The following is a 23,798-nucleotide window of genomic DNA, read 5'->3' on the forward strand; positions in this document are numbered from 1 at the left end:
AAAAGGTTGAAAAGTTCAAGGGGGCCAAATACTTTCGCAAGGCACTGTAGATTATATATTATTGCTGATCCTGCCAACTGAGTTATTTATTGGATGTATACAAATTAATGTAAGGCAGAAGCAACAGTGGTAACAGTTTCCATTGAACATATGACTTAAATAATTAGGTGTGGTAGAGAAGTAAAAACAATTGGTTCAACAGGCGTAGTTTTATACTTAAGTAGACAAATGTCTCATTTGGTCGATGATACATACAGAGCTGCCTCTTGCCTGTCACAGATTCCTCCAGTGCCAGGCTGAGCAGTGTAGGTCTAAATCTACTGCACATTTTGACAGCGGTCTAAGTGCTGATTCACAGCACAGTGCCCACTGGAGCATAAGTGAGTGAAAACACATTGTCTGGCCCTGGCCTCAATTTCTGTCTTTCTTCTCCAGTGTTCACAAGACTTTTATCCAGGGGAAACTTGTGGTATATAATCGTATAGTGCTTCTGCAGAACTCTGCTCCCTTATTAATTTTTTTTGGGGGGTGGCAGAGAATGAGGAGGTCTTTTTCAAATGCACTGAAAGAGAACAGATTACTTTTGAAGACAACATTACAATGGACCATCCTGGATTATTGATTTTACTCTTTGCTAGCAGCAACTTACTAATAGACTTTGTATTGTAAAGTAATATATACAGTATTTTACACTTACTTTATACATATTATTGTCAAAACAATAAATACACCAACATACACATCTACTTATGCAACTGTAAACTGAAAAAAATGAGAAATATTGGTATTCAGCTCTGGTTGTAAAGAAATTCTCCTTGTTATGAATCTTTTTACCAGTTATAAGGACAATGTCTGTCTACATTGTTTTTTACCCTAGGACTTTTCTAGGGAGTTTCTATTCAGATTTTAAGAATTTCAGCTGCAATCGAAATAGTATTGTTGACAGGCCTGCTAATGCTATCTTCAGGCAATTATTAGGAACCACATTAAGCCCATCTAAAGGGAATTGAATTGAACTCTATTCATCTCCTCTCTCTAATTGTTCACAAAGGATCAAGGACAGCAGCATTCTAGGACAAAGTGTTTCTACAGGCTAAATAGTTTGTGTAATAAAAGAACAGTGAGTTCTTGTGTAGCGTACAGAGTTCATTCTGAACACAATCAATGGAAAACATATTGCAAAGAGACTGCTTGTGGAGTACAAATGAAAATTAATATCACCTTGTGTGGTTTTGTTCTGTTGTGAAAAGATTAAAGTTGCCATTGGTCTGATCTCTGTGTGAATCTGTAGGCATTTTTCTCCCAGAGTGTTAAAAACAACAAAAAGTTATACTAGGAAAGATAGAAAACAAGCAGAGGGCCTGATATATATCCATGTGGGCCATGTCGGTTATGGTTTAAGTTGTTTTCAAGAAAAATATTTTTGGCAGATTTTCATCATTCTTTTGTTCAGAGCAGAACAAAGTGACATTGTGGTCACCGCAAAACACTTACAGTATATATATGACATAATGTCCTTTTAATATGAAAGCTATTAACGTGAACAACACATACAAGAACATTGTTTTCATGAAACTTTCTTTTTCTGAAGTTTATTTTCCAGTATGTTCCGTCGTATTATCTTGTTTTCATTGTGCAAGACTTGCCTGAGAGGCAGGGGATCATGACAGATAAGAGCGTTGGATTTCTTCATTTCTTAAGGGGTTGAAATCAGTTGAAAAGCATCAGAACAATTTAAGCAGATTTTTAGCAATTTCAGTTCAGATTACACACATAGTGCAGGAAAGACATCTGGTACTTCTCTGCTCTCGATCTGTTCACAGGTGAGACAAGAACCATTCCATAAAAAGGAAACCAGAAAATGGTGACTGCACTTCTTTGCATCTTTATGGAGTTCAAGGGCAAATGTGGACAAAGTATATTTTTAAAAGTAACTTTGTGAAAAATGTCCCTCCTGTCAAGATTATCCATGGGTGATTGTTCATTCTTCAGGCAAAAAGAATGAAATGCTGATTTTTGTGAGTGAATAGACCTGGGAAAATATAACATCCCCACAGCCAATTCTCTTATTCATCAGTCAAAATATAGGTTAGTGACATCCCTGTTCCACTCTCCAGATGAGCTGAAGGTCAGACTTGATTGCTCTGTGAATCCCAGTGCTTTAAGCTACATCCCTCTTGTCCTTCCTCATTCATTCACTACGTTATGTATGCAGTCCATTTCAAAAGTCTTTTTGTAAGTCATGTACAGTAGCTTTAGAGAAGTACTTTTTTTGTTAGGGAACATGGTTTGTTTAAATACCTGATTTACAGTATGACAGTGATGTGCTTAAAGAACCCAGGGAGTCAGCCACTGATTTCTGTCTATGTCTCTGTTTTCAGCTGTCTCATCATGCATCATCTTACTGGTCCTTTCCAATGTCACCAGAAGATCAAGTTTACTTTGAGCATTCCCCTTTTGGAATTAATATGATGGGCTGGCTTTTCACGTAGATTTCAGGATAGATTCAGGATAGATTTCAGGATAGTAAGATATTTACTGTATTATTAAGCTTCCTAAAATTCAGAAAACCAAGGCTCATATTGTACAGTGTGGGGAGTATTGAATAGCAATTGAATGAAAGCCTTGCAGCTTTGCTTTATAGGATAAATTCTGGCTATGCTCCAGTTCTGATCTATGGACCTTTACTGACATGTTTTTTATGTAATTTAGCATGGCCTTTATAATAATACAGTGCACTCTTACAGTCACAAAAAATATTATTGTTTGGTTCTTATTTTTTTCGCCCATGTGCCTCTTGTCTGAGGAAGCCTTTGTGAAAAAAACAGTTGAAAATGGGGTTATAAGCAACGCGAGTGGGGAGTGATTTATATCTGTAATTACTATGAAGACTTCAGAGTGCTCAACCATCACAAAGATAAATTCTTCCCTTCTCCCTGTATTTGAAGGACACGTGTCTACATGAGCAGTTTAATGAGGAGAAAAAGGCTTTTCCTTTGATAAAACTGTGATTTTTCTTCTGAGGTTAATGGAAAGCTACATTTCTGAGACTTACACTCTGCTTTCTCAAACTGTTTAAAATAAAGGACTGCAATTAATTCCTAATTTGAAGAGTGAGCTTCAATTGACTTTTTTGCTTAGATTTTTTCCCCTGCATTTTAGATCTTTAATCTGGTTTCAAAGGGAGGTTTTGCATTTATGTATCCTGCTGAATAGTTCAATGTTTCAGAACAACTAACATTTTTTTCACATCACTGAAGAGTTATTGGCACACAAAGATGCATCTAAATAACATGTACACAAACATCTAAATCAAGCTCCCAGATCTTATCACCTATTTTATCAGAATTAGGAGTACAGGTTATAAGGAGTGTATAAGCACCAGAGTTAGAAGAGGTTGCCAAGTGACAGTGCCTCTGGGATTTCTTTTTCAGTATGTGAGCTCTGACAGTGTGCCTGCAAAGATGCCTTTGAACACCATTTCTCTCCAAGACTGAACAGCATTTTGAAAGTTTGCAATGAAAGAAGTGGTGTTATCCCAAAGGCAAAATCTGTGTACTTCATTTCTCTAATATAACTATCATTCTATGGGCATTGTAAGTGATTAAATATATGGACATACAGTATGCTTGATGAATGTACATGTATACATACACTTCTATGCAATTATTTTGCACATCGGTGTGAAATGAAGTTGATGTCCTGTCTTTATCCAATTAAACTGTTTGGTAAGAGAGCTCCCCTAATATAATGTTACAGTTCTGGTTCCTGTGGCCGATGTTGGTTCATGAAAAGAGTGGTTACATTCATGGAGAGTGGACGTAGGAAGAGGTAGAGAAGATGTCACTGACAAGCTTGGTGTCACGCCCTCTGCACCCAGAGGGCGCTCCTTCTCTGTCCCGTCTCTCATTTCCGGTTCTCTGCTGTCCTTCCAGTGTTTCTCTCTCTCTGGGGCTGTATATTTCCGGGTCTGCCTTCGCTCAGCATTGCCGTTCGGATGTCCTGAGACCCGCCTAGCACCAGTTCGCCCCACGTCCGCTACCTGAGGGCATTGGTTTCTATACGGCATTCCCTGAACAGCTGAGCCCGGGCTCACCCCCATCTCGCCGCCACGCATAGGGTCTTTTCGCTCTCCTGTCATTCCACGGCTCGTCCTTTCCGACATCCGTGACACCTGGCCTGCTTCCCTTCCCCCCCCAGGGCGAGCTCTGCTGCGGCTGAACGGCGAGAAGCTGGAGCGCATGGGCATCGTGCAGGAGACGCTGAGGCAGGAGGTCCTGCAGCAGGTGCTGCAGCTGCAGGTGCGAGAGGAGGTACGGAACCTGCAGCTGCTCAGCCGAGGTAGGCGCTGACACCCCCCCCCTCCTCCCCGCTCCCCCCTCAGCCTGGGGGCTAGCGAGGCCATTCCAACAGCTTCGGCAGCGGCTGAAGACGGGTCGACAAACTGGGGGCGCGCGGCCAGTGTGGTGCAGTTTGTCTTTGGATTCATGATTTTGCTTTATTGTGTCGGGTGTTACATCAACAGGAACTTTCTAGTCAATGACGTTCAAGTACTGTAGGTACAGTAGCTGCGTCAGCATGCGCAGGCTGCATAGGAAGAGGAAAGGTTGATTCCGTGCTGTGAAGAGAAGAAAAGAAACAGCGTTTTGGCTGTGGAGCCTTCAGGTGTAGAAGAAGAAGAAGGAGGTTCCACAGCCGAAACGTTGTGTTTCTTTTCTCTTTTCAGCATGGAATAAACCTTTGCTTCTTCCTTTAGAGTCAATGCATATTTAAAGTATAGCAGTTCCTTTTACTTTCAACGCTTAAGACTACTGTGTCATTAAAAATAATTCAAATAATAAAAAATTAAAGCAACAGTCTTATTCTACTTCCCATTTATAGCTCATCATTAACAACTTTGCACAACCTTTTTGATGAGGGACATTTCACCACATGAAGGCTGGCACCAATGTTACTAGACCATACAAGATGTTAAACTGAGATCTTCACTACTTGGACATTAAAGGCAGTGTGTCACTTTTCAAAAGACTAGGCATGTTAATTCCCATTTCCTGGCTTAATTCTACAACTTTCTCTTCCTGACGATCTGCATTACTTCAGTTGGTGAAACAATTTCTCAACTCTCCACCTGCAAATGCATAAGAATTGATTGTTCACTAATCCCAGACAAAACAAAACATTAGCATATTTATGATAATTTTCACAATCCTCTGTCAACTTAGTTTATATATACAGCATATATGGGCCATTAGACTTTGTCCAAGTATATGAAGATGTCTGAGAAACTATATGAAGCAGGTGTTCTGATACTCCAGTATGATCTAAATGTAAACTCAAATTCTTCATCCACAAAACCACAGATTCTCCTGCAGAAAAAGCATGTGATCATGAAAATGTAATTTTTTCCCCTGCTGCTGTCTCAATAAGCAGAAATCTAAAGTCAAAGGAGCTGTAGTCATTTAAGCCCTGCTACTGTTTCACACCAAGACAAGACACTAAGACAGTGTGCTTTTTGTGCTTTTTACTTCCTTTTTTAGATCAAGTTTGCTCTGAGAGAGGCTCTGCCTGAGGCTATAGTATGTGGATTTTGGCAGAGAGAGCTGCAAGGTCAGACCTAGCAATACTGAAAGAATGTGTCGAGTCTGTGTCGAATTAGTGTGTATGCATTATGATGGCAGAGAGAATATAGGCTATGGTCTGAAAATACTATTAATAGCACATGGCAAATTTAATTTAACAGTTCAACAGGCTATGACTTTGAGGTAACAAATGCTAATTGCATAGCGGTGAAACACCTGAGACGTTCAGAGAATTAAACCTTCGCTGGCACAGATTAAAATGCCTCTGATAGTTGCTATCAACTGTCTGTTTCCATTTCTCGCAGTGTTGCACTCAGTACATTACAGAGACGAAGCAGTCAGACCTAGGCTGTTTGGTTTTCTTATTTAATTCTATGCAAGACCAGGTTCGTGGTATAATCATTTGATTTAAAAAACAGTTGTAAATGTAAATACTGAAATATTTACAGTCGTCCTCAGATTGTAGTGCCAATGGCCAGCACCTCCCATTGAAACCAAACTGAAATCAGAAATTTTATTTAAGATCAATTAGAAATTACTTCACCTGAAATCTCTGAATTTATTTTCTTGGGTCATTGACGATGATAATGATTCCCCCATTAACCTAAATATATTCCACAATTCAGGGAAGAAACTTGTCAAACACCCAATTATTTTGATTTTTTTCTCTCTTCAAACACATCAATCAAGTAGATACAGATAGATTTTTATGTGATGTATTAGCACATATTTACATAAACTGACATTGAGATAATTATATAGAATTGTCAGCTCGGCTTCCTTGCTGCCTCAATTAAGAGAAATGTTGCAGCAAAACGTGTACCATCACTGTCTTTGAAGCTGGAAGACACTGTTTTTCTTTTATCTCTGCAGTGTTAAAAGCAGGAGAAAGCTGGAGGATAGAGGGAGTGTGATAAATATCTTTGGATTGGTTGATACCTCAAGAGTAAGAGACCTAAAGAGCCCTGTCAGGATGTGGTTAGGTAGGAGACACTTACAGGTCTAGAAGAAGAAATTGATTATGGGTCTGGCCTGTAAACATATACCTCACCAACTCTTATTCACATGGAAAAGGCAGGCTCATAAATTTGCCCCACAGTCAAAAACAGCATGTACAGAACCTCTTTTTTTAATTAAAATAGTTATATTGGATTATATTTATTTTATTTATATATATACTTTATTTAAATATAAAACCAGGATGTTTTTAGAAGTTCACACTGTGGTGCGTACAAGATTGGATAATTTATTTCTTGAGCTGACAGTACTGCTGCTCCTTAAATACAATGCTGGCCTTCATTATCTCCTCTGGTATATGGGCACTCTAGTTGCTCCTGGGCTACAAAGCAATTTATCCGGGAACAGTGCAGACATTTCCACTGCCACAATTGCTATTCAAATTAAATGCAATACATTTTCCCTGTAGAAAATCAGAAAACTACTTTGTTAACATTCAAATACTGTATAAGGAAAGATAATGGGCAGACAGGGATGTCTGAGGAGCTTGTTCTCTCCTCCATCCATTCAGTTATAACTATGGCCCTTTGACATTTCTTATGCAGTCAAATATTTTATAGGCATCTGCATTTGGTACATACTGTACTCCCATTCATATTTATTTAGCTTCCTCTGGCCATTCAGGTGTTTCCTCTGAATGCATTATGAATGTATTTAATCTAAGTAGCTTCATCTTTTTCAACATTTTGAAATTAGTCAAGACAATTCTTTTTACTTTCATTTCTTAAATGTGGCGCAATATTCTTTCTTAGAATCTAAACTGTGTTTGTCTCTTGTCATGGTTAGCTTTGAAATAACAAATCAAGTTTTAAAGTTGCAGTGTAACAAGTGAAATATTATACAACCTTTTATGTTTACATGGTATGTAGATTACTAGTCATGGTACTTGAATCCTCCAGGAAAATGGATTATAGTTCACTAGGATTTGATTGTTTAATCCAGACCCTTTCTTGTTGCATTGCCATAAGCCCTTGTACTATCAGGACATGGCCACAGGACATTTTAGACATCTGGTGACCTCAGGGGAACTGTCCTGTTTTGTCTGGTTTTACAGAAAATAGCCCCTCAGTCAAAAAATCTTCTTACTGCCGGTAAATCAGCATCTTGTACAGGCTACAGTTTTATCGCTGGTGTGCTTGTGCTACAGAAGCTCAAAACATGAGCTTCTCTGTGGCGATTATTTAATTATGGAAAAACAAGGAACGGTTTTTAGAGTTCCAGTGAAATTTCAGCTAATATATAGCTTCATGATTTGCTCTGGTTTATACCTGTCTAATCACACTGGAACATGTGCCACTGAAGGGAGCTCATTTAAGTATTATGAGTTTAAAGAATTACAACTGCCTTTAACATTGGGATCATTAACTGGAAATATTTAACAACTTTCTGCTGCCTTTCATATATTTTAATTTCGGTTTGAGGAAAGTGAGTTACAACAGTTCAGTGCCACTTCGGTCTAGTTATGCCTCGTTTACACCAGCCAATCTGCTGTTTTCATGCACAGCAATTAGTTTTGTAATTAGTAATAATGATTTGGCTATTGCAAGTTAGTATATAAGGCATTTTTCCATGTGGGTATTCATGATGCACTTCCTGAGGTAACAGCTGAAATCAAGGTGGGTTTACCTGAACCAGAAAAAGACTAGAGACATGAAATTGGTAGCTCTCTTTTCTGAAGGAATGTCTCTGTTTCCTGCTCTGTTCATTTCAATTTGGCTCAACTCCAGTGGTGACTCCAGCTGCAGTGCTTCACATTACACTAGTTCACAGATGTTCACAGATGTAGAGGTATGGGTCCTTTTAGCCAAGACTAGTTGAAACAGCTTGGCATGAAATATTGCTTTAATTTTTTCATGTGATCCTATGTTCTTACTCTTCATCAGTTTTGTTACTTCATCTGCAGTATATTTCCTTTTTACAACATTATTTTGTCACAAAACAACCACAGTTCTACACTTCTTTTGATGCTCAGCACATATATAATATAAATGAGTATAAATGAATCTTTCCTGTGCTGAAACTGAGTTCTATGTCTATATATAGTACTCTGCCAATTTAATTTAATTAGGAAATCAATCTGGTTGTTATAGAATGAACACTGCTTTCACTTAATTCTAACTGATTTTATAACAAATAGCTTGTAGGGCTTTTTTACACAATTAAAGCTGTAGCATGTACCCTCAGTGTCCTTTGATCTCTGAGCAGCATTGAAAATATATCTGTAAGCCATGTACTCCACAGGAAAACTCACTGTCATGGAAACAGTGTTGTTAAACCTGTCATTAGTTTGCCATAAAGTATGATATAACAGGTCTGAGACATTAATTCTGCAATTTCCCTCACGGGATCAATAAAGTATCTATCTATCTATTATGTCGAACATTGAACATTTGGTAAAATGGGAGATGTTCCCACAGATGTTTTCAATACTGTCATTTACTGAATGGATCTAAATGTTCTAACATTACAAAATAACAATATGTGTTATGACACATACTCAATAACACAGCAATTCTTTGCATTGCAAAAATTTGGTTTAACCACTTTCTTAATTATATAATTGAATTAATTAACAATTATGCAAACAATTAGGAAGATGGCTATGTAAAACTGTATGCTGGAGTGGATTTTATACTGAAGAAAAAAAAATTCCTACAGAATAAAAATCAAATCTACAATATATGACTTACAAAGTAAGAACTTTGCTTACATGCCCTGACCACATTGGGGTAGAAAGAAAAGTTCAGACCACTCTTCTCAACTTCATTCCTCTCTTGCTAATGTGTCTGTTTTTTGTTTCAACTCTTCTTCGTTATGGAGCTCTCAATTGGACTGTTTTCTAAATTATTTCTCTTGAACCATTTCTTCTTGTTACTTGGTTTCAGAAAATCTCCACCTTATCTGTATTGCTGCCAAGACAACCAACAGAGACCTGGTCAGTCTGTCTGCAGTTTGTGTAAAGAACTGCTACTGTTAAAACAACTCTTGATAGGCTGCCTTTTAATCATATAGCGAAAATGCTGTAAATTATATTGTCTTTATAAAGTATCTTTAGTAAGTATTCCTAACTTTGCATTCTCTCAGCTGCTGAATTTTCCAGACATCTTGTCACTGGTTAATTGGTACATTTATTCCAGATGCTCTGACACCAGGAGCTAGAGTAGAGTACAATCTGGTTTGCAGCCACGAATTACATTTGGAAGAGTTGAAATTGGTCATAACGTGATTAGCCACAGTAATTTAGAGCTCAGGTGGCAGCAAAATCTGGAACAGACACTGGTGTGAAAAGACCAGGATTGAGAAACCCAGACATAAGGCTCCACAAACACTATATCAAATACTGTGACACTGCATGGTTAATTTTATCTGGCATTTTATTATTCTGAATCGTTTTAGGAGCACTCATAACACAAAACAGAAGACAATTTTTAGCGTCTTTTTTCCTTGATTGTTGTGGGATCCTCGTGCTTTCATTCCCTCTGTTATCGTCATTACTTAATTAATAATTAATGTAACTGTTTTTTAACGTGTGCTCTTTTTAGCTTATAATTGAAAAGTCCTTGTACATACCTTCTGTCAAGGACTGGAGCCTCCCCATCCCTGACACAGAGGATTGTAGGAATTTAGCCAAGCAGATGGGATCCTAAGAACGGGGTTGATGGATTTTGTTGAACATTAAGTCACTAGTAAAAGTGAATGGTTACAAATAGCCTTCTGTCATTTGTAAACTTTCTTAAGCTGTGTTTAGGTAATGAGAAATATGGAGATGAAAATTAGTGAATTCCTGATTAAAATCTCCAGTTTTATTCAGTTATTGGTGCCCACAGCCAGAGTGCCTAATCATTACTGTATGTAATCAAACCTAAAGAAATAAACAATTGGACCAAACCAATTTCTGTATTCACAGAAATCCCCAAAGATGAACAGACTAAAATAAAGGCATGATTTTAGTCACATGTTTTAGGTCAGTCCTTATTTCTGCCACACTTCTCATCCCAGAGAACTCATAACATTTTACAAAGAGGAGGGAAAATATTTTATCCAACAATGAAGATGTGATGATACAGTGTGAGTTGTCCATTTTTACACAATCAAATATTTTCCCACCTGTTTTTTTATTACCTTTTCACCTGCAGTTGTTATTTTATCATTTAGAAATTCACTCTGGTTGGGTTTAAGCTTTCATATTTGTGATAGAACTTGGTGGTTGCCAGTGCCTGAAATCTTGAGATACCCTAATTATAATCCATGTGAAATATATAAGTAATATAAAAATATACTTTTTTTTCATTTCTCAACTTATGGGTGATGATTTCAGGTGATATTTCAGTATAATCAACTGAAACTCACCTTGATGTCTGTTTCTTCCCAAATCCCAGAGATCAGGGTTAGGGTTAGAGTTAGATTAAAGGATTCCTCTAAATTTTGCCAGTTTGTACGTGTGTGTTAGTGTGCTCTCTGAGATGGACAATTCTCCTTCTGCTTTAATTTCCAGGCCATTACCAGTAGTGACAGGCTTTCTAATTAGTTGCTTCTTTAAAATTAAAACAAAGCTTTTTATTTCCCTATTGAATAACAGTCTGATTTTTAAAGGCCAGACTTTTATTTATGGAATTGTACACCTCTGTATCAAACAGGTTTTCAGAGGTGTCATTTTTTAATTGAGCAGCATCTGTGTGAGAGTCTTCACTTTATAATTAATAACAAATGTGGTTTCTAAATTGTCAACACCTAATTTGCACTTCATTTCTGATGAATCTGTTTGGAAGTTTTAGATATTCACTACAGTAATAAATTTACTATAACGGCATTCTTCCTTGATGAGAAATCAATGTTTTTCAGCTTTTTTCCAAGAGTTTAGACACCAGACTTGGACAGTCATGCTGATAAAGGCTGATAAAGTAGTATATTAATGGCTTCATATTTAACTATTTAATTAAATTGTTTTGTCTTGTACAACATTAACAACTGGTGCATAGCAAGGGTCTTTCTGTCAGTTACTTAATTGAACTATTTATTTTCTTCATTTATCAAATAGGATTTATTTCTTACCCTGTAATGTACATGTAGCATCCAAACTGACATTTAATTTATAGATTTGATTATCAATAAAACTGTGTCATTTTCAGTTAGTTTCTGTCCATTGTGGGGCCTGCCTTGAAATGTCAAAAGTTGTCAAAGGAATGTCGGAGAATTCCCTCAGATAAATATTATCAACTATCTTACAGTATGTGTTTCAGAAATAATGTAACTTTCCTGAAGATGCTGGCTTTTGATATCGTAGGATTTTTCCTTTAATATTAGTGATCTTTAGACTCATTAGGTATTTGGGTTAAATGTCTTTTGGTTAAAACAGAAATTTAAAAATGGATTAAAACATACTGTGATCTCATGTGGCTTTCTTGTGACCTTCTTAGAATCTAGAATCTAGGTGTTGGAAGACTGCTAAACACATAATGTAAACATAAACACATAACACATTTAATTCTTCTTAGTCTGTGCAGATACAATTATTTAAAGGGGTGGTTAAACCTTTGAGAAGATACCAAGAGATGCTTATCCTATCTCTGTTTACCTGCATTATTTATTCCCTGTCTCCTCTCTTTCCAGCTTCCTTCGGAAATCTTCCTTAATTCATCTGTCCGTTTTGGCAGCGTGCTCCAACACAATGGATCCTGGTACCTCTGGGAGGAACTGCAGGCTCCAGATATGAGGACACAAAATCATGCTTTGAATTGGAAAGAAAGCTTCAGCCAGCGAGGAAGCATCTCAAACAGCAATTTGCTCAGCTCAAGACACACATGTTCCACACGGCGGATGGGCCTTGTATTTAAACAAAAAGGATTCCTACAGTAAATGCAGCCTGTGATCTTATTTGACATTGTTAGTAAACACCAACTGAACTCGTTTTTTAGGTGAAACTAACAAGCGTCTCTGCAAGGCAGACGTTCGACTACAAGAAACATACCGTGTTATGTTACACTCCTGATGCACTTTAACGTGCACAGAGTATTTGTGCTTTTGTTTACCATCTGCTGTAGGGACGAGTCTTTCTTTTGGAATAGATGTGTCTCTAAAGCCTAAGAGGAACCAGCTGTTTTGCTGCTAATTATACTGAATGTGGTTGCCATACATATACAGTACCATACCATGTATAAATGTTTTTCATCTCAGGACATTAAAAACTTGTCATATTGACATTTCTTCTTGAAGCAGCTAACAGTATGTGTAACATAGAGCTTGCCATACACAGAGCACTGACAGTTGTTTTAATTTTCAGGATAACACCTGTTCATACTTCTAAAGATAAAGGTGTAGTCTACTCATGTGTTTGTACAAATGATCACATCACTAAATAACTTATTTAGAAAAAATGATATTATAAATCCACAAAGCTGGCCTTTCTAATCTAATCTATTAACAAAAACATGAATAACTAGAATTCAAGTATCAGCGTCCTTCTAAGATCAGAGGCATGCTGACATTTGCCATGCTTGGGAAAGCAATAACTATGTAAGCATTAATTCTTCTTGAAAAACCATAAGAATATGTCATGTCCAATAGCTTTCTAAGGTATAGCATTGCTTCCAGAAAAAAAACATTGTAGCAAAACAGCAGTTTCCAGTATCTGACAAATAAACAAGTCTTAGTAAGTATAATTCCTGAAATCTTAATTGTCATGAGTGTGTGTATGTTTTGGACAGCAAATTTCAAAGTGAAAGCACGTCCTGAACTCCAAAGCATTTAATGCGCTGTCTTTATAAATCAGATATGTCACTTGTCTTCCATTAGATTACTACAGCTGCAGTCTTCGGTTGTAGACCTTAAAGTATTTCAGTTTTTCAACAAGACAGATAACACTCAGGAGACAGAATGCAATGTGGAACCTTCTGTGTTTACTGTGGAGTCATTTGCCTGTTCTAATATGACATTGGATGCAAACGACCTTGTATAATATAAGTGTATTCAAATGTATTCAATAATGCATTCTGTGGTATTAGTAGTTAATGAGACCTTAAAAATACAATGGAACATATCTGTGAAGGATAAGCCTTGTGTTTATGCTTCAGTGCATATTCTAAATAGAGGCTTACATCCTTTACTTGCAAATTCACCATAAAGGTACTTTAAAAATCATTGGGTTTTTTTCAGACTAACGTTTTTGCTTTAACAGCATGCAAAAACATGTCAGCCATTGTTCATATGAGTTCTGTTCAGAAATATGAGCAAGTATCTCTCAAATAAGACATTCCGTATAAGAGAAGAACTTTATTGTTAATTATTTAGTACTTCCTTTGACTTCTTCTTCTACTGACTAGCTCTTTTTATACTTTCACAGCAGCTTTCTTACTCCTCAACATTTGTGTGGAATTGTGAGCTACACCGTTCAGTAGACACAATTCATTTGGAGGTCAAGACTGTTAAAACACCTTCTTTGTAGTTGCATCAGTGTGCTCCATAGTTTTAAAATGTTATGCAAAGGGGACTTAAAATGTATTACAATTACCAGCTGTACTTAAGTTAATATAATCTGTAGAGGAAAAATGTGTCTTTTTTTAAATAAAATCTGTAGAAGCTTCTCCATTGTTTCCTGTTTCATGGTTGCTTGAATTAAAAAAAAAAGATTTGGTGGGTGTTACTACACTGAATGTTGGAACGTTTTTTTAAATCATGCTTAAGTTATGAAACCAATACTGCATTGTGTACAGAAACACATGCATACAGCAAGGCCTTTCACTCATCAACCACACCCAGTATGGTGAAGAGAGGTGCAGAGTGCCGGCTTATCATTCTGTTGATGAAAGAAGACTGCTGCCTGGAATCCAAATCCCTGCTACCTCTCCAAACCAGCAGCATGTGATCACTACTGCCAACAAGTGTATACCATTAGAGGACAACACAAGGGAGAATTAACAAATGCAATCGCGAAGCTAGGGTATTTTAAGGACCACCTAGCTTTCCTGAGGCTTTCGGTCTTTCAGTCCTGTTTATCAGTGTCAAGTTAGTTCATCCAGCCAGTCTCAACAGGTGTGACAGGTTACAGTCTACATGAATCCAGACATACAGTATGACCCTGATAGGTGGAATAGTTCTTTATTACATTATATGTAAGCAGCAATAACAATAATTCAAAGCTCTAGAAAATCAGCAGATCCTCTGCAAAGATTTATAACTTTGTTTTAGTATTAGTACCAGGAGAAATAATTATCCTAATGCCTGAAGGCTGTAGAGTTCAGCCAAACGAGTATTTCAACAGCATTTGTTCATATGATGCGCTAGCTGACAGCATATTCATTCTCCACACGAGGTGCTCAGTCTGCACCCACTAAACAAGACATCACACAAGGAGAGTGAGGACCCCAGGAGAGTGGCAGAGACCCTAAGGACAGCGTCTAGCAAGGATCCCCTGCTCCAGCACTCCCCCACTGAGCTGCAACATATGCTCAGGAAGTCTGCACTGTCACAGCAAACCTGCAGACTTTTAATTATGAATGCAAAGTTTAATGCCTTAAGCAGTCACTACCCAGGGATTGAATACACTCTTTGAATTACCTCATTAGGATTTAGTATTATACATATAGGAAAAGTGGCTCTATTTAGTATTATACATATAGGAAAAGTGGAAATAAAATTATCAATGTCTTTTTATCAATACTATATATACACAACAATAGTTGATCGTTCAAGTATTTTTCTAGTTTTTGTTATGTACAATTTGTGTCTTTTCAAAGAGTAACAATTTAATAAGCTTTAGTCTTTTGTATATTTATACTGTGGTTTGTGGCAGGGGCATAGACTAGGCCTACTCAGTCAGTCCAAAGTCATTTAAGATTTTTTCCCCCTTGTTTGCGTTACATGATTTTCTTTTTAATATTACGTGTTTGATAGCCTAATTGGCTATCGTTGTCTTCAGACACTCTTAGAGATATCTAGCGTTAGGCTTTTGGTTAATTAGCCAACACGGAAAAACAAATGCATACTGTATATCTACAGTACGTTTTTCAAAAAGCCGCCTGTAGATGAGCAGACTAGTCCCGAAATAAATAAGACACATGAGATGCTACAGGCATCTTTGGTTATAAGGAGTACAGCCTGGCTTCCCGAATACAAGTGTTTCTAGACTTGTAAGTAGCGGCAGTGCACACGCGTTTGCTTGTAGCAGCTCGATACATGCTCGACCTGTAGTAGTTAAGCACGAAGAGGTTCTAAAATTTATCCTGTAAACAAATTACAAGTTTTGGAATGCATGAATAACATTAAGATAATATTGACGGATAGATGCGAGTGTGCATTTTACAGATAGCTTTTCAGATCACCTGTAAATGCCCTGCAATATTTTTAAGTGAACGACGTTTACAGCGCTAAAATACATCCAATGTATGTATTTGACGCTTTTATTAGCAGACCATTCTTGCAATTAAAGGTACGATGAATTGGTTTAATAATAGCGATTATAACAATTAAGTGTTAAGTCTTGTGGGTAGTCACGAATTTCAAAATTAGGTGTCTTTTGGCATCGAAAACAGAGTACTATTTTCGTGGGTTTCATACTAGTTTAAAAGCATCAGAACTTAATATTTTAATAAAGTTTTTATTCTCATGGCGCCTCACTCGATATTACCCTTGGGGCGATGCATTTACTCCAACCTCTGAAACCCATACATGCGTGCATGTTCTTGTGGTATGTTATGCTCAAATACGCTGAATATTTAAAGGCAAGGTAAAAGCTCCGTCAAGTTGGCCCCATTACAGACAGCACAAACGATGAAACCCACCTCATTCGTTAGTGCTACGTTTGTGCCGGTTTGAGCCGTTGAAAGTAGCGTTTGTGTTGCTTTCGTTCCCGAGATATAGCGCTTTGTTTTTCCGGTGATCACGAGACCATGCACGGAATAATACTAAGACATGACGCATGCCAACAAGTTAACCATCTATGACAAACCTGTGGTTGTAATGTATGTAAAATCACCGTGATTGTATTATCTGTGGTTTTTATTTTCTAAGGCACGTTTTCCTTGCTTTCCCTACCGTGACACGCCGTTGCCAAACGCTTAACTGTGGGATGCCATCGCGACAAGACCTCCGCAACATTTTATAAGGACCCCATGAATATCGCATGTATATCGCGGCAGTGTATATCACGACTGGCGCCTTGCTTCCATGCCACCCTGGCACTGCTGTCGCAACAAAGATCTTATATCAGGACATGATATACCCAGATAGGACGTGTCACGATATATGGACTTTGTGTTGCGACATGAGGTCAGCATATCCTGTCAGGGTATGTCATATCACGATATGCGGGCTTCATGTCGCTACATGGGGGTGGGGCATTTTTGCCCGGGTATGTCATATCGCGATATAAGGGCTTCATGTCGCGACATGGGCGAGACAATTTTTGTCATATCGCGATATGCGGGCTTCATGTCGCGACATGGGGGCGGGACATTTTTGCCGGGGTATGTCATATCGCGATATAAGGGCTTCATGTCGCGACATGGGCGAGACAATTTTTGTCATATCGCGATATGCGGGCTTCATGTCGCGACATGGGGGCGGGGCATTTTTGCCGGGGTATGTCATATCGCGATATACGGGCTTCATGTCGCGACATGGGCATGACAATTTTTGTCATATCGCAATATGCGGGCTTCATGTCGCGACATGGGGGCTGGGCATTTTTGCCGAGGTATGTCATATCGCGATATACGGGCTTCATGTCGCGACATGGGCGTGACAGTTTTTGACATATCGCGATATATGGACTCCATGTCAGGACATGGGGGGTGGGCGTTTTGGCTGGGCATGTCATATCGTGATATATGGACTCAATGTCGCGGCAGTGGCGCCATGACAGTGATGCCCCAGTCGCAATGGGTATCGCGATGTGATCGTGATGCGCGCACGTCTATCGTGACATGCTATCGAAGTCGTGAACGCGCTGTGTTTTCAGTTTTTACCTCAGTGCGGCTTCTCTTAGATTGATCAGTAATTGGAAACCAATGGATGTGTTACTGTATATCCAGCGTGCCCATACAGCACACACGGTGCACACAGAACTTCCGCTGTGGCGCTTTACCCAATCAGAGTATTGATTCTCACTCTTCACCCAATCGCGGCTCGAATTGTTTGGGGGTTTAGCCAATCACGGGGCTGAGAGCTGTTCGAGCTAGCAGCGCCTGCTGGATCGGCTTGTTTAGTGTCAGTGAGAATCTATTTTTAAAGTGCTTTACTTCTTTGTAAAATAACTACATCGGCTTATCTTTTTAACGCCTTTATGTCTCCATACTTCGCTGAGTATCTACAGCATCTCCTGGAGGGCGAGGTAATCCATACACACAAAGGATAGTCTGTAGGGATTGAGGTCCTCTGTTGTTTTCTTCTGGAATATATCTACAAAAACTTTATCAGCTGTGATAACATGGAGGTGTGATTTTAATATTACAAATGACAAAATTCAGCTTCTAAAAGTCCTGAAATGATTCATTTTCATGATTTTCACAGAGTATACGTGACACCTTGTAGTTGTTATCATATGAGAATTGTCCATGGGGCACTGTAGACAAAGGTTTTAAGAGTGTCTGGAGGGAAGCTGAGTTTCAGAGGTAGATTTTTTGTTGTTTGCTGTTTCAGACAAGACTCTTTTTAAATGATGACTCCAGCTTTGGTCTTTCCCAACACTGGAAATAGATCTGATTTACTCATTGCACTGTGACTAACAGGATCTTAGCGCTCCACTTTGGACCTGAATTTTCTTCCCCCGCTACCATTGGATGGGAGTCATGTCATCCACTGTCGAATCATGGGGCTGACTTCATTTCTGGGGGTACTGTATGTTTCCATGGATAAAATGTATATATGTAAATTTATACAGATTTTTCAAAGACTTTCTAGAGGACTCCAGTCAGTTCTGGATTTACAATGGATGATTATACTGACAATATGCAGTATGTAGTGTCATATTGTAGCAGGGAAGTGCTAGATAGTGCCTGAAGCAGACACTCCTCTATGCTAGGCTGAACAGCAGTAATCAAAGCACTGGCCCATCTTCATTACCTGTGTTTCTTATTTCTTCTGAGCCTTGCTGCTAAATGAGTTTTGCACTACAGAAGAGTTCATTATTTCTCTGCTGCAAAACCATTTATTTGCACCATTCGGAGCACTTGTTCTGAATTTCATACTCAGTCATGCACATTAGGATCTCAACATTCTCAATTTACATGCATTACAATTTAATTCCAGTTTTGGGTTTAATCACTGAACCCAACGTGTCCTGAATGACTCTCTAATTTCTGTGTAAGAAGCTGTGACAGTGTGGCTGACTGCTGCTGCTGGTCTTGAGACACACTCGCTCCCTTTGTGCAATTTCTGAAGGATGAAGGAGTGACGCCAACAACTGTCTTCTTGATTCATGGCAGAATATGAAAATGATTACTCATATGAAGTCAAAGAACTGAAACCTTCAGGTGACTAATGTGTTCTTGTCAGAGTCTACAAGAATGTGATGATTTAGTATTTTTCTTTACCTTAATAAAAAATGAACTGTAATACAATCCACTATGGTAAATATATGCCATGTGTACTGTAAGCAAACAGAGTTGTTTTTATTCTATAAATTCCTAAATTCCACCTTTATAACACAGATCTACCATCTTAGCCTTCACTGACAATTCTGAGTGTATATTCTTTTTCCCTCTTTTTAAACAGCCTGTTTGTCACTTTTAGGATTCTGCTTAAATCCCTTGTTCTCATCTTTATTATTACTTATTTGTTAGGCAGATACCCTTTTCCAGGGTGACATATGAAAGATTTACAGTACTTTGGTACTGGTGTAAATAGCAATTCTGGAGGTAGAATAAGGTTAAAGTAAATAAAAAAAATGAAATTCATACAATAAAAATAAGGTTAGAACAAGCTGGAAAAGACATGTAAGTGCCACACTAACAAAATAAAATGATAAGAACTACTACAGTACACAGATATTATGGACACAGTGCAGCAGTATTAACATTCGTATGTATTCCATGTCCGAGATTTAAAAAAAACACATTGCAATACAGTGTAAGAGCAATTGAATGATGTTGAAAGCAGAGAAGTGATAGGTTCTGTGCAAACAGATTTTGAGCAGACATTGAAATGTGGCCAATGACACAGCAGTTCTGATTTCTGTTGGCCATCTTCATCATCTGCTACTGGCTGTTACCTCCAAATTCCTGCGTCCACCCCCTCCCCTCTGCTGGCCAGCTACAGATGCCTTCTCTTTGCTTCCTAACCTCTTTTCTACTCCCCCTGCAGAAGAACAATATACCCACTGACATCTTTCCATCAGTTTTCTAACCCTCTTATCCAATTCAGGGTCATGGGGGAGGCAGAGTCCAACCAAGCAATGGGCTCAAGGCCAGATATTCTCTGGATGGGACTCTAGTGCATCACAGGGCAGACACACACTCACACTCACACAAGGGCCAGGGGGCAGTACTCCCAGAAACCAGTTAACTTACCAGTATGGCTTTGGACTGTGGGAGGAAACCAGAGCAGCGACAGGAAACGCAGCGAACACAGGGAGCACAAACAGACTCCACACAGATACAGTAGGTCCAGAATTGAACCCAGGGCCTCCGTGCTGTGAGACAGCAATGATAACCACTGTGGCACTGTGCAATACAAAATTAATTTCAAGGATAATTTCAGACATGAAATGATCATTTCATGAGAGTGAAATGCAGTCCGTTTTTGTTTTTATTTGTGCATTTGTTTTGGCAAAAGATAAAGGTAAAAGTAATTTATAGAGAATCATAGTTTAGCCCCTATAAGGTTAGACAAAGGATGTTACTCAAAGAAACAAGAAGAAACAAATAACATGAAGATTTCACAACTCAGAAGCCTAGAATAAGCAGAAGGAAGCATGTTAATAATTTGACCCAATTTAACCCAACTGAAAATCTATCACTAAGACACCCCTAACAGGCATGCCAAACAATAGCACTAAGAGCAACAAGATAAACAAAATAATGTCATGATCATTTTAAACTTCTAAAGGGTGTTCACCAACTTGTAAAATGGCTTCCATTAAAATACACTTTGGCTCCTTAGCATAGGCTGAACTAGGATTTGTTTGATGCTTTTTGGAATAAGAAAATAAATGCATAATCGACTGTGACAGCCACACAGCAAATAACTGGAATTTATGTAACAAATTTCACTCATCATTGGCATGTGTGTCATTTCATTTGATAGAGAGCGTATAATTGCTGAAGGAGGTAGGCGGGTGCAGGCACACAATATTACAAGAGATTAATGATCTGTTCTCTATGGTTTCTGTTTCAGATGCAGCAAAACACACCTTTCAGGATAGCTTTTTTTTTCTCCGATGCAAGTGTCATTTGCAAATATACCCTATAAAACCTTGTTGGAATAGTCCTTTCAAATGCTGGAAATGTCAGAAGCACAAATCTTAAAATGCGTCCATAAAACCATGCAATTTGGATTCTATCACAACAGACTCTTCTAAAATTGGAAGTTGTTAATGCTCATTAGTCCGAGAAACCTGGTACCTATGCCCCCTTTTAATGAATCTCTACACAATTGTGGGAGTCTTGTTTGGCTACAAATCTAGCTTCATTCAGTGCCTGAATGGTCATTCATTTTTACTTTTTCCTATAATAAACCACAAACCTGGACAATGATTAACTGCAACAAGATCTTACAGAAGTTATGAGTAAATCATTACACTGTCACAGGTATCAGGCTTCGAAACGTAGTCTCATACAGTATATTAACTAACAAACTAATAAAGAGACCTGATAAGAGACTTTTATTAAATCTAGGATGCCTATGTCATTGCTAGGAACAGTTTTTTTTAATAAGCAGGCAGTTACAGATGCAAGATACCTGTGTAAAAGTTTTTTTAATTAATAACGGTTTTGAGAACTTTTTAAAGAACAATCAGTTACATTGATCTGCGTTGTGTATGTGTAGTTGCTACTACTGTACATGTAAATTAAAATGTTACTTCTTGAAAGTAATTCCACCCAATTTAGATAAGTGACCTGTAATTCTGCTGCAATATTTTGTAAATGTTACTTTCCATAACATAACACAATCTGGAGATTACGAAATTAAATAAAAACAGAAAGCGTACTACAAAAATATACCCCCTGCCCTCTGTGGTACTCCATTTTCCTTCAGCTTTTCCCCTGAAAGACTTCTGGAAAGTAATCAAACAGCTACAGTAGAGGCTTTATGAAATAAGCATTTGACTGCATGAGCTGCTCAGCCATATACATTATGTCAGAATAGAAGAGACTATCATAACATTTTTAGGGACCACAAAATCAGTTACACAGGACAGGACAGCAAAGCAAAAGGAAATAGCAATACAGGAGGCGAGAGTATATGAGATGACATTACCCTTACGCAATTATGAAAGGGTATTAACGACTCTTTTTGGATCAATAGAATTAGCTGTGTGAATATGATGCAAATGGTTGAGGAGTTCAGAGGTTATTGACTGCAAATCATGGGGAGAAATTGATATAACCGCTATACCGTGCCAGTGGTGGAGGGACTGCACGTGACTAACACTGACTTTAACACTGAGATAACCAGACGGCACCTTACTTTTTCTTGCTATTTACTGTGAGGCTAAGTGCTTCTTCCATTACATAAAGCTCCCTGACCATTAGTGCTGAAGGAAAAAAATATCGAATCAGTTAGTAACGGCATCAGTAAGTATTCGGGGGGGACTGGATTGGGAACGTCTCCAAATGAGAGCAAAGGGAGTGGATTGTGAGTTTTTTAAACATTGTATCTCTGTGGAAACAGTACCGTAGATACTCCGCTCCGGTAGTCTAATAGGTGTCTGCTACCCTCTGGTGGCGTCTCGTACTGTATATTTAATAAGATTTAAAGAAGTGTATGCAACTGGGAAGTGTAAAGATTTAATAAGGAGGCCTACACTGACTTCTGCATTTTTCCATACTTAAGATTTTATACAAATTGTACACTTTAAGCAATAGAATTAATTATACAGCAAAGCTTATGAAAACTTAAACAAAACTCACTGGGGAACAAATCTCTGTGGAAAGAAAACCTCGAAATAAGATACAGAAATAAGAGTGCCCAAAGCTAATAACTAATTCATATCTATCATACAATAGAAGCCTAAAATTAGGAATGTTCTGCATCTATTAATAGCTTTCTCATGTTCCCGAAATTCGTTATGCAGTCGGAGAGAGGGGTTATCCGGTATTATTACTGGACTTTGATATTTTAGTATTTTCAAACTGAAGTATATTACTTGGGAAAAGACTAGATAAAACATTTAGTAATGACAAAAGATTTCAGACATGTTGCTTATGTTTCTTTTTGAATGTATAAAAGGTTTAATTAATTAAGGTATACCTCTGTATGGCGGAACAGTACATTTTCCTGAAAATACTCCGATTGCTGTAAATATATGTTTGGAAGTTAAGTTACGTTCAGTTTCTCTTATGTGTTAAAAGATAGATGGATTTTTCCTGCTGCTTAACATGTTGTACTCTGCTCAAAAACTATTTTTAAAACAGAATTTTGTTTGACTTCTGTTAAACATGTATTCCTACTACAGCTAGAACTGTAGTCTTTTCCTGCATCTACTGAGAGTCCTGACATAAACGCAGGTGTTCAGATCTGAAGGATCATCTTTTTCCCTTTTTTTGGGTGGGGCTGTGTCGTTCCGTTTTAGGAAATAACTTGCCCCCCCGTGCTAAATTTGGCCTGGAGAGAAAAAAAAATCCACTTAACAGCCTTTAAAATTATAATTTAAAGGAAATTAAAAAGGGTTTGTCTTGCATACAATCTGTGTGCCACTACTTTGACTCGGAGCGCAGGATCATTAGATAAAGTCGAATTAAAATGGTTGTCTATTTTATAAAAGATCCAGTTCCCGTATTTAAAGTTAGATTAGAACAAAAGTAGACGTAAGAGGGTGTGGCGGCTCAATACAATACTATGTGTAATGCGTTCAAAAATAAGCATTAGATTGGAGAGAGAGAGAGAAAAAAAACTCAAAATCAAAACGTTTATTAACGATATTCGGCGACAGGCAGCCAGGCTGCATACATACAGACAGCCTAACCCTTCTCTGCTGAAGACTGAACTGCAGCACGTCGGTGAAAACGCACCAGCCGGTCAGTTTTGCATTGATTTTATTTTACTGAA

General features: G+C 38.1%; 2 protein-coding genes across 3 annotated transcripts in view; both read left to right on the plus strand.

Moving 5' to 3' along the window:
* Window positions 1-14,176, plus strand: part of LOC148648239 (sterile alpha motif domain-containing protein 10-like) — a 46,518-nt gene extending 32,342 nt beyond the window's left edge. The window contains exons 4-6 of the mRNA XM_088607858.1: window positions 4,201-4,341; window positions 9,482-9,531; window positions 12,207-14,176. Of these exons, the coding sequence (XP_088463984.1) occupies window positions 4,201-4,341; window positions 9,482-9,531; window positions 12,207-12,452 (437 nt within the window). The 3' untranslated portion in view covers window positions 12,453-14,176. The remainder of the gene's footprint in view (window positions 1-4,200; window positions 4,342-9,481; window positions 9,532-12,206) is intronic.
* A 9,115-nt stretch (window positions 14,177-23,291) lies between these two features.
* Window positions 23,292-23,798, plus strand: part of znf512b (zinc finger protein 512B) — a 30,822-nt gene continuing 30,315 nt past the window's right edge. For both annotated transcript variants that reach the window (XM_088608221.1, XM_088608223.1), the window contains exon 1: window positions 23,292-23,767. The gene's annotated coding sequence lies outside the window, so the exon portion shown is untranslated. The remainder of the gene's footprint in view (window positions 23,768-23,798) is intronic.

This window comes from Lepisosteus platostomus, chromosome 15 (assembly GCF_059453375.1).
Source record: "Lepisosteus platostomus isolate fLepPlt1 chromosome 15, fLepPlt1.hap1, whole genome shotgun sequence".
NCBI lineage: Eukaryota > Metazoa > Chordata > Actinopteri > Semionotiformes > Lepisosteidae > Lepisosteus > Lepisosteus platostomus.